Source organism: Hibiscus syriacus, unplaced genomic scaffold (assembly GCF_006381635.1).
Source record: "Hibiscus syriacus cultivar Baekdansim isolate YM2019G1 unplaced genomic scaffold, ASM638163v2 tig00110021_pilon, whole genome shotgun sequence".
Taxonomy (NCBI): Eukaryota; Viridiplantae; Streptophyta; class Magnoliopsida; order Malvales; family Malvaceae; genus Hibiscus; species Hibiscus syriacus.
This window is the reverse complement of record NW_024062569.1, coordinates 253482-271641: the sequence shown is the minus strand read 5'-3', so window position 1 is coordinate 271641 and position 18160 is coordinate 253482. Positions and strand designations below refer to the sequence as shown.

The 18160-nt window shown below is 37.1% G+C and overlaps 1 protein-coding gene and 1 pseudogene across 3 annotated transcripts; one reads left to right on the top strand and one right to left on the bottom strand.

Annotated features, from left to right (window-relative positions):
* Positions 1 to 1888: 1888 nt before the first annotated feature.
* Positions 1889 to 17496, top strand: LOC120213512. Of its 3 annotated transcripts, none has more exons than XM_039211625.1 (7): positions 1889 to 2629; positions 9163 to 9255; positions 13312 to 13363; positions 13442 to 13638; positions 13725 to 15423; positions 15574 to 16033; positions 16116 to 17496. In XM_039211625.1, the coding sequence occupies exons 4-7, from the start codon at positions 13444 to 13446 to the stop codon at positions 16621 to 16623; spliced, it is 2862 nt and encodes a 953-aa protein (XP_039067556.1). In that variant the 5' UTR covers positions 1889 to 2629; positions 9163 to 9255; positions 13312 to 13363; positions 13442 to 13443; the 3' UTR covers positions 16624 to 17496. The 3 variants fall into 3 exon arrangements, with proteins under 3 accessions (XP_039067556.1, XP_039067555.1, XP_039067557.1); XM_039211626.1 differs by lacking the exon at positions 1889 to 2629 and adding an exon at positions 8362 to 8717; XM_039211624.1 differs by lacking the exons at positions 1889 to 2629; positions 9163 to 9255; positions 13312 to 13363; positions 13442 to 13638 and adding exons at positions 3135 to 3437; positions 3528 to 4008; positions 4150 to 4947 and having other exon boundaries at positions 14533 to 15423.
* On the bottom strand, positions 9740 to 13238 carry LOC120213514 (annotated as a pseudogene).
* Positions 17497 to 18160: the final 664 nt, after the last annotated feature.

Below are 18160 nucleotides of genomic sequence, written 5' to 3'. Positions count from 1 at the left end.
GAATTAGGTATCACATTTTTATTTATTGATAGAGACATAAATTTGAGGAAATTCTAAAATACAACTTGTTAAAGTAAGATTAAAAAATGACATATATTGGTTGTAACTAAAAATTTTATCAATAGCGTAAATTTTTAGGGAGAACAAAATACTTTTTTAGGTTTTAATATATTGCAATCGAGAAAGTTACATTATTCATAACATTTTCAGTGGTAAGCCCTAAATCCTGACAATATAAATTTTTGGTTACAACCGAAAATGTTACAAATTTGTGTAATCTTTTAAGTTAGCCTGATAACATTTTAAGTTGTAAATGTTCTAAATTAGACTATCGCATCGCATAATCACCCATAAACTTGAACTATTTTTTTGTGAATTTATTGTATAAATTGTTAAAATGTTGATTTATACTTTCATGTAAACTTTTGAATTTTTTAGATCACTAATTCAACATGAAGGTTTAACAACATTACCCAGTTTTATTAAAAGTAAAGGGATAATATCATTTTTTTTATGAAGTAAAGGGATGAAACTCATAATTGTACCAAGTTTATTAAAAGTAAGGGATAATATCAGGTTCGATAGATGTACTTTGATAAAATGTCTGATGTGGTACATCCCTTTTTAAAATACTCAATGTGATATGTGTACTTCAATAAAATATTCAGTGTGATACATAAACTATCATTATGTGTATTAATATAACACACACCAATTTTCATTTATTGATTTAAAGCATTTTAATAGTGTTAACCCATTTATCAAAACAACATACAAATTGATAGTTCAAGTATAACACTAACTCAAATTTTTAATTTATGTATCATAATAATACAGAACGATAGTTCACGCATCATATTAGACATTTAAACGAATTATAGATACCACATTTAATATTTTAAAAATATAGCTATTACATTGATCATTTTATTGAAGTATAGGTATCATGTTGAAGAGTTTTTCAAATGATAGACACCACATTGGACAATATAAAAAATATGTATCAGTGTATCACATCGAATATTTCATTAAAGTATAGATACCAAATGATATTATCCTAAAATTAATAAAATATTGACATTTTTATAGCGAGTCAATAAATTGCGCCTTTGATTGGTCACTATTTGACTTATGGGAGGGCAATTTGGCTTTGATGTGTAAGTACCGATATCGAGAGTTCCAGAGTTATTATTTTATCTTATTTTATTTATCTTTTTATGTATTCGTTTCCAAAATTCCTTTACTCCCAACTGAGACTTTGAATTAAGGCAAAATCGGCGATTGGAAGGTCCATATATATTTTTTCCAGTGTTGATCCAATCAGGGAAACCCTTTCACGCCTCCAACACACCAGAAACACGAACAAGGTTGTATTAATCGGCGATTAGAAGTTCCAAATGGGCGTTTTGAAAGTCCCCGATAATTGGGATTTCGTTATGTATTTGATTTAGAGAGCTAAACTCTACGGAGGATGTTTTTTTAAGGGTGAATTTGTTTTTTCGTTGGAGATGGTGAATGTTTTGATTTGAAATCTGGGTAAGGATTTTTCGACATATCACCGATTGGCTGAGGCGATTTTTATTTCTTTATTTTATTTTAAAAAAAAAATAAATGGAAAACAGGTATTAAGAAACCCTAGATTTTGGATTCATACCCTTTGTTTGTGGTTGTTTTTAACCCTCTTATTCCAAAATCGGTTTTTCCGTTGTTCAAGCTTCAAAGAATCTTAATCAGAGGATGAGCAGATTTGGGGTTTTTGCTTTTTCTTTGAAGAAATTTGTTGAAGAGACGGGGTTTTCAATTTCTGGGTCTTCTATATTAACATTAAGCACCAAATTGATTAAAAATTTATTCTGGGAATTTTTCGTCCATGAGGCTCTTGGCATCTATAGCTGCAGGAGCTTTTGTGGAAGGAGTTATTATTACATAAGTAGAAGTCACATCTGCGACGATTTTAGGCTATTTTTCTAATTTAGTTCACTCTATCGAAATCAATCTAGCTGCTGCTTAAATCAAGACTTGAAACACTGTTCTGGGAGCTATTTTGATTCGTCGATAGGCTGATTAGATAGAAACTTTAGGATGTTTATTTTTTGCTAGATGAACTGATTGCTTATTTTGATGCGTCAATAGGCTGATGTGTTATCTTCTGATGACAAATTTGGTGTTTTTAATGTTTATGTGATTTGGATCTATGGATCTTGGGTTACTTATTCTGATTTAAGGATCCTCATGTGCTTGTTTGTGAAATTAAAATCACCTTAGCTGCAGAAAAGAGGTGTAGGGCTATTGAAGGGAGGAATAATTTTTTACTTCAAAGGAGACATGATCTTTACTGATTTTTTGGCTCTTGGTCAAGCTTCCATTTCAATTTTTTTGGGCATAGATCGAAACAACCATACTTCCTATTATTACCCGAAGTTCATATGAAGTAATAATGCATAGAAAAGTACACAGTTTGTCAAAACTGTATACTTGATGATGATTGATGAAACTTTTACTGTATATATTCTGTTGCATGCGAAGAACTCTGATTCCAAGATTTTTGAACAAAATTTGTGAAATATTACATTCTCAATTGAAGGGATTTGTCCTGGACATCAAATTTGTCACCATGATCTGCCTCAAGGTAAATGGCATTTGGAGGCATATGCTGATAGTGTCTTTATCAGCTCTGGGGATGAATATGTGATGATAAATATCTGTTTATAAATGGATTGGATGCTTAAGCTTCTTTTATTTGAACTTCTGTTCAGTTTTTATTTGTGTACATATGGCTGATCGTTATCTTTGATGTTGTTATGCAGGAAGGGTAGACACATATTGAAGACTCGGGTTTTATAGTAATCTCCATATTGTTAAATATCTGACAAGATTGGAGGATCCAAATTAACTGTAAGTTTCTTGGCCTTGTAGTTTGTTCGACATAAAGGACTTTAAAACCACAAAATTTCATAAAAAAAATAGTCGTCATCAGTTGAAATTTAATTTATTCAAAAACCACTTGTGGATTTTTTCTGATACAATATTTCTATACGTAACAGTACGTGTACATTCAGTTCTACATGGATGCTTATTTTATTGGATCTTTGCTTGAATTGTTTCCAGAAACATTTTTGTACTTGCACCTGAAGTTTCTCTTCTACTCTGGTGTCAAGTATTAAGCAAGAAGCCATGGCATCCTGCAAGATTTGTTGTGGTAGACCATTAATTGATGGATGGTATCTGTATCTTCAGGTATGATGAGCACAGTTGGTGTGGATCACACAAATTTTGAGAATTCTGACTTGACTTGGAAGACAGTTTCAAAGAGGAATAGGAGAGGGATGAGGCGTACCAAGGAATCAGTTGCTGCTATAAGTATGACAATAGGATTGGGACTAGCCAATAAAAATGCCAGAAAAATGGAGAATGTTACAGTGTTAGAGTCAGAGAGGGTAAGATTACATTAATTTGTACTTATAAAACTACCCACAATGGTTTCTCACTTGTTTCATCTAATTCTCTGTTTTTTTTTCTATTAGCAGCTTGGTGTGGATATCCTAGGACGGCACTTTTGTGAAAAAGTGGAAAATGTTCCAATTAAGAAAAGGAGGCTTATGTTCAGGTCTCCGTCACCACCACACCCAATGACCCCTTGTCCCCACCTTGAAGCCTCTGAAAAGCATGTTGATTTTCAAGCTACTCCAGATCAGAATTGTGGTTCAAGCACGGAGCAGTGGCAACAGCTCATGAAATCTGATTGTTCTGCCAAGTCATATGCTCCTAGTATCGATGATGAGAAGATTTCAGATGGAATAAATGGTGTTGAGGATTTCTCAGGAATTGAGATACTTGCAGCTGCTGCTTGCAGTGATAGCATCTGTAATGATGTTACTGATTATGAGGGAAATCCGGTAGTAGAAGAATCAACACAGGAGAGAATTCAGTCTTCTGTTTCTTCAATTCTTTTGGATGAAACTACTGCATCACTGGAGACAGCGTATCGCTTTCCAATAGATTCAGTAAATGAAAGAAAGTCTGAGAGTTCATCTTTCCAAGACAATTCCTCGGCTTTTTTGCATGAAGTTCCTTGTGGCAAGGATACAGCAGCAGAAAGGTCTCCCTTGCATGAATTTCCTAGTGGTAAGGGTACGAACCTTTCGGTAAATGAAAGTAAGTCTGAGGGTTCATCTTTCCAAGACAACTCCTTTGCTGTTTTGCATAAAATTCCTAGTGACAAGAACACAACACGAGAAGGGTTCATTCCATTGCCAGATGATAGATTACTCTGGGATTTAAATGTTCCAATGGATGCTTGGCCTTGTGATGGAGGAAATGTCGATTCTCAAAAGGATTCTGTTGATAATATTTCTGTGAGAAGTGAAGAGATGCAGACTATGGAATCTCAAGATATAAAATCTGATACTACAAACGAAGTGGTTTCATCTGATGTGGATGGGGGTAATAGGATGACTTCAGAATTGAGAAGCATGCCTGCTGGGACTGATGATTTGGGTACAGAGAAACAGGAATCTGGTTATGGTTCACAATATATAAAAGATGATACTACAAATGGAGTTGTTTCATCTGATATTGATGGGGGTGATAAGATGACTTCAGACTTGAGAAGCATGCCTGTTTGGACTGATGATTTGAGTGTAGAGGAATGGCAATCTGGTTTTGATTCAGAATATTTAAAAAATTATACTACAAAAGAGGTGGTTTCCTCTGATGTTGGTGGGGATAATAGGATGACTTCAGACTCTAGAATCATGCCTGTTGGGTCTGATAATTTGAGTACAGATAAACAGGAATCTGAAGGATGCTCTGGCTATGATTCACGTTTGCAGACTAAGGAACCTCAAGATATGAAAAATGAAACTGCTAACGAAGTGGTTTCATCTGATGTTGATGGGGGTAATAGGATGACTTCAGACTCCAGAACCATGCCTGTTGGGACTGATGACTTTAGTACAGAGAAACAGGAATCTGAAGGATGCTCTGACTATGATTCACGCTTGCAGACTAAGGAACCTCAGGATACGAAAAATGACATTACAAATGAAGTGGTTTCATCTGATGTTGATGGCGATAATAGGATGACTTCAGACTTGAGAACCATTCCTGTTGGGACTGATGACTTTAGTACAGAGAAACATGAATCTGAAGGATGCTCTGTTTATGATTCTCAATTTGAGGACGGGGAGTTGAGGGAATCAGATGATCATTGTTGGGAGGAAGCTGAACAGGTGGATTATGACACTGAATGTGAGGAAGAAAGATCACTTGGCTTGGAAGCCGACAGTGATGAGCAGGAACTAGCTGAGAAATCTAAATGTTGTGAAACGGGAGAGGCTTTCAAGACAAATTCAGTTAGCTTGAAGATTAGAACTATGGAAATGTCTAGTGGTGAAACTATGAAATTTGATTGCTTGGATAGGTCTAATTATGATCTCAGAGTAGATTTGTCTATGGAATCGAAAAAGGAAATGCTTTCTTGTGTTGAAGGATCATTATCCTCTGATGTTCTGAAAAGCAGGTAAAACTTAGGGACTCAATTCTCATGTACATTTTTTATTTTGATTGATTTCTGATCATTCCAATATTTCAGGCCTGCCAATTTTAATGGTTCATATACTCGAGCTGAAAGAGGCTCGGGTTCTGATAAATTCATGGGGAGTGAGAGATCTGCACATATGCGAGGCAGAAGCCCAGAAGGTGCTCGCTTTTTCAATCCCTCAGCTAATTATTGGGATTCTTCTAAGCGGGAGCATCCACATAATTATCACGGCCCTTACAATTTTGGGCGCCCCAGATCAAAAGGTGCTTTTGGGAATCGAGAATATTCCGAGGGAACAGACCAAGCACCTTCAGATGCTGCTGGTGTTGCAAGACCTGACCACCGCATTACCAGACAATTTATGGCCTCTTACAGACCACTCCTTAGAAGGAGATCACCAATTGAAAGAGACGATTCTTACAATATGCATCCAAGGGTGCCAACTGTAGCGGATACTAGTCCTGATCGGAATAGGTTTAGAAGATTTTCACAAGGGGTTAGTAGAGGCATCAGAGAAAAATATCTCAGGCTTATTCCTGATGACAGCACACAATACATGCGTCGCATGCCTCATCGTTTAGACAGGAGAGAAAGAAGCATTTCTCCCCATGGTGGAAGACCTCAGCATGCTGTACCTTACGAGAGAGCTCGATCAAGATCAAGGAGCCCTTCTCCCATTGATTGGTTGTTGCAAAGGGATCGAAATGAGGATTCACGACGTCGCAACAGGTCACCAGATTTTAGGTCTGATGCTAGAATGGATAGAGTGAGGTTGCCTTTTTCCAAGCGATTTGCTGCTGCTGGTTATGCAGAATTCATATCGCCACCTCGGAGTCGTGTTTCACCAAAGCGAAATTCCCGGATATTTGAGGATCACCATTCTGGTTTGGACCATTTTAGGGGACGGAAATCACACGTGAGGATGATTCAGCAAGACCAAAGGTTTGATCAAGTGTGTCCCAGTCGGAGATTGAATTCAGATGATCACTTCAACCCCATGATTCGACCTAGAAGATTTCCTGATAAGACTGCTGGTGGTAAAGGGTGTAAATATGTAGTAAATGATGATGGTAAACATAGCAGCAGCAGATATGCAATGATTCACCGGTCGAGGTGTTATGATACAGACGGTGGAGCCCGTCAGTTTCGGAAAAATGAAGAAGATTCGTACATGGCTAAGAACTCTTTAACCATGACTAATGCCAATGGTGTCTCATCTAGGCACCCCGATGATGCTGATGCACCTAGGACAGCCGGTGAAGATAGGTGAATTCTTTTTAATGCAACTAGAAAAGGGTGACATGAAAACTAGAAGAGGTAATATCTTTTTCTCTTTACCTAAATCATATGCTTGTATTTGGCTAGTTGGGTTTTTTGTTTCAGTTTTTTCAGTTATAGTTTTAGCTTTCCCTTAGCAAAGAAATTTGTTTTTTTTTTACCTCTTTACTCTCTTTCCACATAGCTGAAATTATGCTTCATTTTCTAGTTTGATTATGCACAAAGCAAAGGAATTCATGGAGATTAATACACATTTTTATTTTCATTGGCATAGGAACGAGATTATACTCGCCTTTTGATTGAGCAAAATTATAAACGTTGGCACTTCGTTTTGTGATGGAAGCGCCTCTCTTTGACAACATCATATATCTAGCAAGTGAATTAAAATAAGTGAAAATGATCGAATTACATCATATATCTAGATAGATATGGGTGAAACGAGGGCGGATAAGACTACAATAATTTCATTGTAAAAAAATGTCAAAGGCAATTATTTACATATTAATATTTTTAAAAATTATATTTCAAAAACCGTAACATAAAAATATAAGACTAAATTACTCTAAATGTTAATTTTAGAGTTTGAATTAATTTTAGCTCTCAAATTTTTGTTTTGGCTCTAATGTAAGTAATTAGTTGGTAGATTTAACCGTGTGATAATATGGCCATTCCTCTTTCCATGAATTCTAATTTGTATATTGATTTTATCAGAGTTTTAAAATATTTTATTTTTAAACATTCAACTTTAATTTACGTATCATTTTAATTTGTATAGACAATCATTAATTCTTTGTCTTCTCTTTAGATTAGTTTTTTTTATAATATTTCTTCAAAATTAAAGAAAATTTATCTAAATATTTGATGTTCTAATACTTTAATTTCCTTCTATAATTGTTCAATGAGGTTGGTTTTGAAGTGTATTGTTTCTTTTTGTGGAAAATTTTGCTTTTGAATTTAATAATTGATAATTATATTTTAAAATAATGGTTTTCGACGATAATTAAAAATGAATAGAAAATCTTAACTTTAATAATGAAGAAAAGGTGAATAAAAAAAATTATGTTTTTGACTTCTATGTTAGCACGTATGTATTAAATTATTAGTGATTTCGGTGGTAAGAAACTGTTGTTATTTCTTGAAGTTTCAAGAAAGAGAACAAAAAATGCCAGAGATATGAGTGTTAAATATTAAATTGTTAAAAATTACATTTAAATAAATATTATCTTATACTTATTCCATATTATTAAAAAAACTATTGAAGATAGGTAGACAGTCACTACTTATATTAAAGTTAAAGTTAAAATCAAAATTTAATATTATAATACAAACCCATAAATTTAGCAACATTTTGAGTAGTTTACCCAAAATATAGAACATGTATATACTATAAAAAAATGTACAAGTTAGATGGTGGGCTTGGATATGAAGGGCATGATCCGATTCCTTCCACTGGACTATTCCGAATAAAACCGGGTCGAACCGAAACCGTATGGTAGGTGCGGATCCTCTATGTTCACCTTTTTTCTTCGCCTTACCTTTTTTTTCTCTCTCTCTACTCTCTCTCTCTCTTCCTACACCAAGACAAAGCAGCCTTTGTCGCCGCCCGAAGCCACCCTTATAGCCGCCGCCGTCCTCCGATAGGCCTTATTATTCCACCGAATTGAAGCTCCGTCTCTCCTATTTCTTTATTATGGTGTAGGTTTCCTAGAAACAATCTGGAAAGAGGTGAAACTGGAATCTTAGTTTCCAAGTGTCCTTATTCTGATCTCAGAATCCCACCGTTGGATCGTCGCGAGACTGACGTGTATCCTTCTGATCCTCAAGCGCTACTTGCTGACGGTTCAGATCGTTCAGTAGATACTCCGAACCATTGCAAATCCTCTATCCCGATTTTGAGGTTATCTGCTTTCCTCCTTGTTTTGCATTTCCGATTCCGTTCGCTTTTGATATCTTTGGTTTTTGGTTTCTGATAGGTTCCTCTATTTTTTTTTTCTTTTTGAATCGTTGAGGGTAAATCAAAACTGAACTAAAAGCAAATATAATGGTAAATAGAAACAATGATCAGGTGAAAATTTCGGGAAACATCCGAAATTTGACTAGTTTTATCCCGAGGAAATTTTTCCTGGACGTCAAAACTTGTCATCGTGATCTGCCTCAAAGTAAATGGCATTTGGAGGCTTATGCTGATACTCTTATTGTCAGCTCTAGGGCTCAGTATGTGGTGATAAATATATCTTTTATTAAGTGGATTGGATCCTTAAGCAGAACAAGTTTGATATTTTTGTGTTAAATTTTTTTATGTGTATATATGGCTGATCTTGTTCCTTGATATTGTTATGCAGGAAGGATAGACACTTAACCTGTTGAAGACTCGTGTTTTATAGTGATATCTGTATTGTTAAATATCTGACAAGATTGGAGGAACCAAATTAACTGTAAGTTCCTTCGCCTTGTAGTTTGTTTGACATAAAGTACTTTAAAACCGCAAAATTTCATAAAAAAAGTCATCAGTTGATATTTATTTTATTCAGAAACTACTGTGGAATTTTTCTGATACAATATTTCTATACGTAACAGTATGTGTACATTTAGTTCTATATAGCTTGGTTTTAAAAAGCGTAAAGCGCCCTAAAGCGCCTAGGGTCCTAGACGCCGAAGCGCTAAGCGCTAAGCGAAAGCGCTCGCTTTATGCACACGAAGCGCCAAAAAGGCTGAAATTCACAAAAAATACAGAATATTTATAAATTATCTTATAAATACTTAAATATCAAAGTGTCAATGCATATATTCAAAACTTATAAGTACTTAAACAACAAAATATAATTCTCAATTTACTTATAAGTTATAAACACTTAAATACTTATATATCATTAACCATACGACTATAAGAGCATATTAATCTCAAAAGATGGTCTACACTAACACCAAAAGTAGTCTAAAGTGAGATGAACAAAAGTATTTTTCTAAACCCTCAATTCCTTATAACTAAAAATCCTCTAAATCGTCATCGTTATCAACTCGGTCAACACCATCTCCTTCATCACTAGACACTCCAATATTTTCTTCCATCTCATCTTCATCAATTAAGCATCTACGAGATGGTCTACTAGAGATAGGATTATGAGCAGGAGATTTTCCTTTATCATTTCTCGATGGTCCGGCTCCATCATTCACTACTTTTGATGCTCTAGTTAGATAACTAGGCTCATATGCACCGGAAGCGTCAGCAACATCACTCCATGTCAAATCCTCACCAACAAACACCGCCTCATCATCATCTTCATCATCTTCCATTCTTCCCATCAACCACTCATTGCTCTCATCAATATCTTGCAAAAGAATGGGATCGATCTCCTTACTTTTAGCTCGGCGCTCCAAGGCACGATTGAATTTCACAAACACCATGTCATTCAATCTAGATTGTGCTAATCTATTTCGTTTCTTAGTGTGAAGCTACAAGAAAAAAACCAAAACTGGATGTTAGCAACATTATGCATATATATATAATTTCCAGCAATATTATTAAGAAAAAACATGTAAAAATAACTTACTTGTTGAAAAACACTCCAGTTTCTCTCAGAACTTGTAGCACTACAAGTGAGACTAAGAATCCGTATAGCAAAGTTTTTCAAGTTGGGAGCCGAAGATCCATACATTGTCCACCAATCAGCTATAAAAAATGTAAAATGAACTTGAAGCATAAACTATATTTGAGAGAATAATTAATATAATTTAAAACTTAAAATATAAAGTAGCATTTTTTACCTGGTGATTTTGTTTTCCTTTGCCTAACAGCCAAGCTAATACCAAAGAGACCTTCTGCCTTTCGGTATTTAACTAACTCGTCTGAAATCTTGTCTTGAGTTTCTTGGTCGCGAACAAGCCTCAACATGCATTCATAAAAACCGTTTTCAACTTCTTCACAAAGCACACCACCAACTTCATCATAAAAGATCCCCGGGTTCAAGAAATGTCCCGCAGCATGCAAAGGTTTATGTAGTTGACATTCCCACCTATGATCTATAATTTCAAAAGCTTTCTTGTAATCATCCTCTCGATTCGGAAAACTATCACGAATCGCCTCCTTAGCTCTATCCATTGCCTCATAGATGTACCCCATGGCTGGATTTTTTTCTCCATCAACTAGTCTAAGAACTTTCACTAAGGGGCCCGTCAACTTGAGAGAATAAAGTACATTCCTCCAAAACGTTTCTTGCAAAAAGTAAGACTTTAGACCACTTGCTCGCTTCCCACTCTTGAGAAGTCACCATCTTCCTCAAATTGTTTTTTTGTTTGTGGATTTGGGCAAGAGTGATGAAGGAAGTAGCAAATCTTGTGATGGCCGGTCTATGCAAGTTTCTTTGGTTTGTGAACTTTCTCATCAAGTTCACCAAACCAACATGACAATATATATATCCATTTGAGTAAATGGCCTTTTTTAAAGCATTTTTAACCCTAGGAATGTTTTTGCCAATATCCTCCAACATCAAGTCTAGGCAGTGTGCAGCACATGGTGTCCAATAGAGACGTGGTCTTTTAGCTTCCAACAACTTCCCTACAAAGTTAGAGGAATAAGATGAGTAGATGACATTAGACAAAAGATTATCAAAAGACTAAAGTTGCAACTCAACTCTTACCTGCCTTCACATAAGCTGATGCATTATCAGTCACCACCTGCACCACATTCTCTTCACCAACTTCCTCCACCATTTTATCAAGAACATGAAACAACAAATCAGCATCCTTTGAAACATCAGATACATCAAGTGACTTCACAAAGACAGAACCCTTTGGGGAGTTTACCAGGAAGTTGATGATATCTTTTTGAACAACGGAATCACGCCATCCATCCGATAGTATTGAACAACCTTTTTCTGCCCATTCTTTCTTATTTTCCACAATTTGGTTTTGAACTTCCTCTACTTCCTTGTTAAGTATGGGAACTCTTAACTCGTACATACTTGGTGCTTTCATCCCGGGGCCAAATTGTCCGATTGCTTCGATCATTATTTGAAAACTCTCATATGTTGCGGCATTAAAAGGAATGCCTACATAAAAAAAATTTCCATCAGCATAAACAAAAAAAAGACTTCCAGCAACTTAAAACTCAAAAAACATTAAATATTTAATTATTTATAATACCTGCATCGTAAAACCACCTCCCAATCTCATGACAAACTTTATCCCTAAGGTCCTTTCGACACGTTTCATTGATGGTTTGTTGTCTCCCTTCCTTCCTAGCTTTGATTGCTTCTCGAGGATTAGGAGTGAAGTACATGTCCATAGGACCTTTTTGCCTTGGTTTTTTGGGTGGGGGCATCTTGCTACTACGGCCGCCTATTTCAACAACATCTTCTTCTTCACCATCGTATTCATCAGCTTGTTGTTGGTGTATCCAGTTTTTTGCTTGCATATGTTGTTCTGCCTTTGCCGTTTGTTTCTTCATCATGAACACATTTAATTCTTCCCGCACATGCTCCGGACAGTTTGGACATTTACGAGCATCCTTAAAACCACCAATCATATGCAGTTTGATCCGAAACACACCTCCCTTAAATGTTTGTCCACAAAAAGAGCATGTAAAGCTGATTTTATTATTCGGATCTTGTATTGTATATTTCCTAACCGGGTCTTCTGACCCGTTCTTTGAAGAACCCGCCTTACCCGCCATTGAAGTCATTCTATAAAAGATAAATTAAACATAAAGTCAAACTAAAATAACAGAACAATACCAGTAATCCAGTATACAAAGTTACAAATTATACCAGTAAGGCAGTAACAACTATAAAACAGTTTAACAAGCATTTTGCTTGTCTTAGTCTACATGTAAAATTCAGCAATACTAAGTACTTAAAGAAGGAGAAAGCAATAAGCTATAAAGAAGAACAGTATTCTATAAACTATAAAACACAATTTTGCAATAAACTATAAGTATATAAACAACATAATTACGTACCGGTTGATGAAGTGCAGCAGCAGCGTGACTCGAGTGAGATGAGAGGAAGATGATGATCAAAACTTGAGTCGTGAGTCAGGAGTCAGGAGTCGTGAGCGTGAGGCGAGAAGCGAGAGGCGTGAAAGATGATCGCTCTCTGGGAATTTTTTACTGCTCAAGGTCAACCTCAATCGTTCTCTAAATTCTTATATTACTGCTTATTTCAATCACATTTTTTACCCTAGCCCACCTAAACTAAAAGCCAATCTAAGCCTGAATAGCCCACTAAACCCTAAACAAGCCCAAAAATTATATTTGCTAAAGCCCAGAATCCTATGTTCTAAATTCGCGATTAAGCGCCGATTAGCGCTTTTAGCAAAGCGCTGTAAAAGCGCCGATTACTACCGCTTAATGAAGTCGTAGTGCTTTTGCTATGCTGAAGCGCCAGAGGCCTCGCTCGAGTCGCTTAGCGCTTTAATCGCGCTTAAGCGGCGCTTTTTTAAACTAAGCTATATAGATACTTATTTTATTGGATCTTTGCTTGAATTGTTTCCAGAGACATATTTGTACTTGCACCGGAAGTTTCTCTTCTACTCTGGTGTCAAGCAGTGAGGAAAAAGCCACTGCATCCTGCAAGATTTGTTGTGCTAGATCATCAGTTGATGGGATAGGGTCTGTATCTTCAGGCATGATGAGCACAGTAGGTCTCGACTTCAGAAGTCCTATGGATCCTGACCTGACTTGGAAGATAGTTTCAAAGAGGAATAGGAGTGTGATGAGACGTACCAGGAGACCGGTTGCTAAAATCTTGATGCTGGGAATGGTGCTGGCTGATAAAAATGCCAGGACAGTGGAGCATGTTACGGTTTCAGAGTCAGAGAAGGTTACATTGTATTCTTTTGTACTTATAAACTACAGTCTGGGGTTCTCTCATTTGTTTGAACTTATTCTCCGTTTTATTATTATCAGGTTGGTGTGGATGTTCTAGGAAGGCGCTTTTGTGAAAGAGTAGAGAATGTTCCAATTAAGAAAAGGAGATTTGTGTTCCGATATCCATCACCACCACCTCCACCTCCATTGACTCCTTATTTGTACCTTGAAGCCTCTGAACAGCATGTAGATTTTAACCTTGCTTCAAATCAGAATTTGGGTTCAAGCACCACACAGAGGAAACAGCTCATGAAATCGGATTGTTCTGCCAAGTCATATGTTTCTAGTATCGATGATAAGAAGATTTCAGAGGTAATAAATGGTGTCGAGGATTTCTCAGGGATTGAAATACTTGCAGCTGCTGCTTGCAGTGATAGCATCTGCAATGATGTTACTGAATATGAGGGAAATCCATTAGTAGAAGAACCAACAGTAGAGAGGATGCAGTCTTCAGCTTCTTCAACTCATTTGGAAGAAACTACTGCATCAGTGGAGGCAGCATGTAGCTACCCAAAAGATCCGGTAAATGAAAGTAAGTCTCAGGGTTCATCTTTCCAAGACAATTCCTTTGCTGTTTTGCATGAATTTCCTAGTGACAAGGATACAGCGCCAGAAAAGTTTGTTCCCTTGCCATATAATAGGTTACTATGGGATTTAAATGTTTCAGTGGATGCTTGGCTTTGTGATGGAGGAGCTGTTGATACTCAAAAGGATTCTTTTGCTGATATTTGTGCGCGAAGCGAAGAGTTGCAGACTACAAAACCTCAAGATATAAAAAATGACACTTTGAACGAAGTGGTTTCATCCTATGTCGATGGGGGTAATAAGATGACTTCAGACTTGAGAACCATGCCTGTTGAGACTGATGACTTGAGTGTAGAGAAACAGGAATCTGAAGGATGCTTTCGTTATGATTCACACTTGCAGATTAAGGAATCTCTAGATATAAAAGATGATACTATAGATAAAGTGGTTCCATCTGATGTTGATGGAGATAATATGACGGCTTCAGACTTGCGAACCTTGCCTGTTGGGACCGATGATTTGAGTGAACAGAAGCATGAGTGTGAAGGATGCTCTGGTTATGATTCCCACTTGCAGACTAAGGAACCTCAAGATATAAAAAATGTTGCTACAAATGAAGTGATTTCTTATGATGTTGGTGGGGTTAATATGATGACTTCAGACTTGAGAACCATGCCTGTTGGTAGTGATGACTCAAGTACAGAGAAACAGGAATGTGAAGGATGCCCTGATTATGATTTACACTTGCAGACTGAGGAACCTCAAGATATAAAAGATGATACTACAAACAAAGTAGTTTCATCTGATGTTAATGGGGGTAATAGGATGACTTCAGACGAGAGAACCATGCCTGTTGGAACTGATGACTTGAGTACAGAGAAACTGGAATCTGAAGCATGCTCTGGTTATGATGCACATTTGCAGACAAGTGAACCTCAAGATACGATACTTGATGCTATGAAAGAAGAGGTTTCATCTGATGTTGATGAGGGTAATAGGTTGACTTCAGACATGAGAATGGTGACTGTTGGGACTGATGATTTGGGTATCGAGAAACAGGAATCCGAAGAATGCTCTGGCTATGACTCACACTTGCTGACTAATGAACCTCAACATACAAAACATGATGCTATGAAAGAAGTGGTTTCACCTTATGTTGATGGGGGTAATAGGTTGACTTCAGACTCAAGAACCATGCTTGTTGGGATTGATGATTTGAGTACAGAGAAACAGGGATCTGAAGGATGTTATGGTTATGACTCACATTTGCAGACTAAGGAATCTCAAGTTATAGAACATGACACTACAATTGCAGTGGTTTCATCTGATGTTGGGGGTAATAGGACGACTTCAGACTTGAGAACCATTCCTGTTGGGCCTGATGACTCGAGTACAGAGAAACCGGGATCTGAAGGATGTTCTGGTTATTATTCACAATTTAAGGATGGGGAGTTGAGGGAATCAGATGTTCAGGGCTGGGAGGAAGCTGAACAGGTGGATTATGACCCTGAATTTGATTTTGAGGAAGAAAGATCATTTGGCTTGGAAGCTGAGAGTGGGGAGCAGGAACTAAAGGTAGAAAGAGGATCAAATCTGGAACTAACTGCAAATTTTAAATGTTGCGAATCGGGCGAGGCTTTGAGTAAAAATTCGGTGAGCTTGAAGATTAGAACCGTGGAAGTGTCTGATGGTGAAACTATGAAAATTGATTGCTTGGATGGGTCTAATTATGATCTTCGAGTTGATTTATCCAAGGTATCAAAAAGGGAATTGCTTTCATGTGTTGAAGGATCATTGTCCTCTGATGTTCAGACTAGAAGCAGGTGAAACTTTTGGACACAATTGTCTCTTCCCTTTGATTTGCATTTCAAACTTCAATTGATTCTGGTTATTTTAATATTTCAGGTTCGACAGTTTCAATGATTCGTATCCTCGGGCTGGAAGATGCGCTGGTTCCAAGAAATCCTTAGGGAGGATAGATCTTGTTCACAGATGCGTGGAAGAAGCCCCGGAGGTGCTCATGTTTTCAATCCTTCAACTAATTATTGGGATTCTAAGCGGCGGCATCCACCTATTTATGATTGCCCCGACAGTATCGGTCGTCCCAGACCAAAATGTGTTTTTTGGAACCGAGAATATCTCACAGGCACAGACCAAATTCCTTCGGAAGCTGCTGGTGTTGCGAGATCTGGCCACCGTATTACCAGGCAATTTATGGGTTCTTACAGGTCACCTTTTAGAAGGAGATCACCGATTGAAAGAGTTGATTCTTACAGCATGCATCCAAGGATTCCAACCGCAAGAGATACTAGTCCTGATCGGAGTAGGTTTAGAAGATACCTGCAAGGGATTAGTAGAGGCATCAGAGATGAGTATCTCATGCATATTCCTGATGACAGCACGCAATACATGAGTCGCATGCCACATTGCTTAGACAAGAGAGAAAGAAGCATTTCCCCCTATGGTGGAAGATACCATCACTCCATACCTTACAAGAGAGCTCGATCAAGATCGAGAAGTCGCTCTCCAATTGATTGGTTATCGAGGGATCGTAGTGAGGTTTCAAGACGTCGCAATAGGTCACCAGATTTTAGGTCTGAAGCTAGAATGGATAGAGTGAGGCTGCCATTGACAAAGCGATTTGGTGCAGGTCATGGAGAGTTCATTTTCCCACCCCGAAGTCAAGTTTCACCGCAACAAAATTCCAGGATGTTTGAGGATCGTAATCCTGGTTTAGACTATTTTAGGGGTCGGAAATCGCATGCGAGGATGCAGGACCAAAGGCTTGATCGAGCGTGCCCCATTTGGAGATTGAATTCAAATGATTAATTCGATGCCACGATTCAACGTAGAAGATTTCTTGATAGAGCTGGTGGTGGTAAAGGGTGTAAATATGAAGTCAGTGATGATGGTAAACATGGCAGCAGGTATGCCATGATTCATCAAGTGAGGTGTTATGATACAGATAGTGGAGCCCGCCGGTTCCGGTATAATGAAGAAGATTCATATATGGCTAAGAACTCGTTAACCGTGAATAATTCAACCGGGGTCTCATCGAGATGCCCTGATGATGCTGATGATCCTAGGACAGCCGGTGAAGATAAGTGAATTAAGATTATGCAAGTGTGAGAGGATTTGACTGGAAAGGGAGATATGAAACCTAGAACAGGTAATGCCCCTTTCTGTTTACCTAATCATATGCTTGTATTTGGCTGGCTGGTGGGAGATTTTGGTTTTTTTCAGCTTACCTTACCTAATCATATCTAAAGGTTAAACGAGTTTTTTTAATTATTATTTAGGATGAGTGTGTTTCTTTTTCTAATTCGATATCGCATGAAGGGAATTCATGTTTAGAAATAGGTTTCCGAAATGGATTGAAAAGTACTGAAGAATTATGCATTTTAAGCCATGTAGATCGGCTTGTTTTACAATGATTAATGCACAGATTATTTACGAAAGCATTAGGATGAGATCTGTTTACCTGTTGATTTAGCAATGTTATAAAGCTTTGGCGTTTCGCGATGTGATCGAGTTTGTTGAAGTTTGTTCTCTAATAGAACAAAACTCGATAAGAACGTAGATGAAATAATAATAATAATAATAAAAGATTGAAGTGGTCTTATTCAGTTGATGTTGAGATTACGGGTAAGTAAAGAAATTGAATACACTGAAAATCAAAGATGGAACCGAGTTAAAATGAACGATAAAAGAATCTAAGAAATCCAGCAGAGTACAATGGAGCTCATCCACTTATGAATGTGCAGCTAACATGAAAATTATTCTCACATGAGGATCCTAATTGTCTTTCAAATCATTTAGCTTCCCTTCGAGGCTATAATGTTCTGTATATACTCACTTCCAAGATCAGGTTGAAAGCCTCTTTAGTAATTCAATGATTCCTTGTGGAAATTGGAGAAGAAACGAAGTCTAGCACCTACTACCTCTGGCTG

What these genes read in the sequence shown, in the direction of transcription:
- LOC120213512 (XM_039211624.1), top strand. Translation starts at nt 3,219, where the DNA reads ATGGTATCTGTATCTTCAGGTATGATGAGCACAGTTGGTGTGGATCAC. An exon ending in CAGTGTTAGAGTCAGAGAGG is followed by an intron (nt 3,438 to 3,527) that starts GTAAGATTACAT and finishes TTCTATTAGCAG; the next exon opens with CTTGGTGTGGATATCCTAGG. An exon ending in CATGCCTGTTGGGACTGATG is followed by an intron (nt 4,948 to 14,532) that starts ACTTTAGTACAG and finishes CAGACTTGAGAA; the next exon opens with CCATGCCTGTTGAGACTGAT.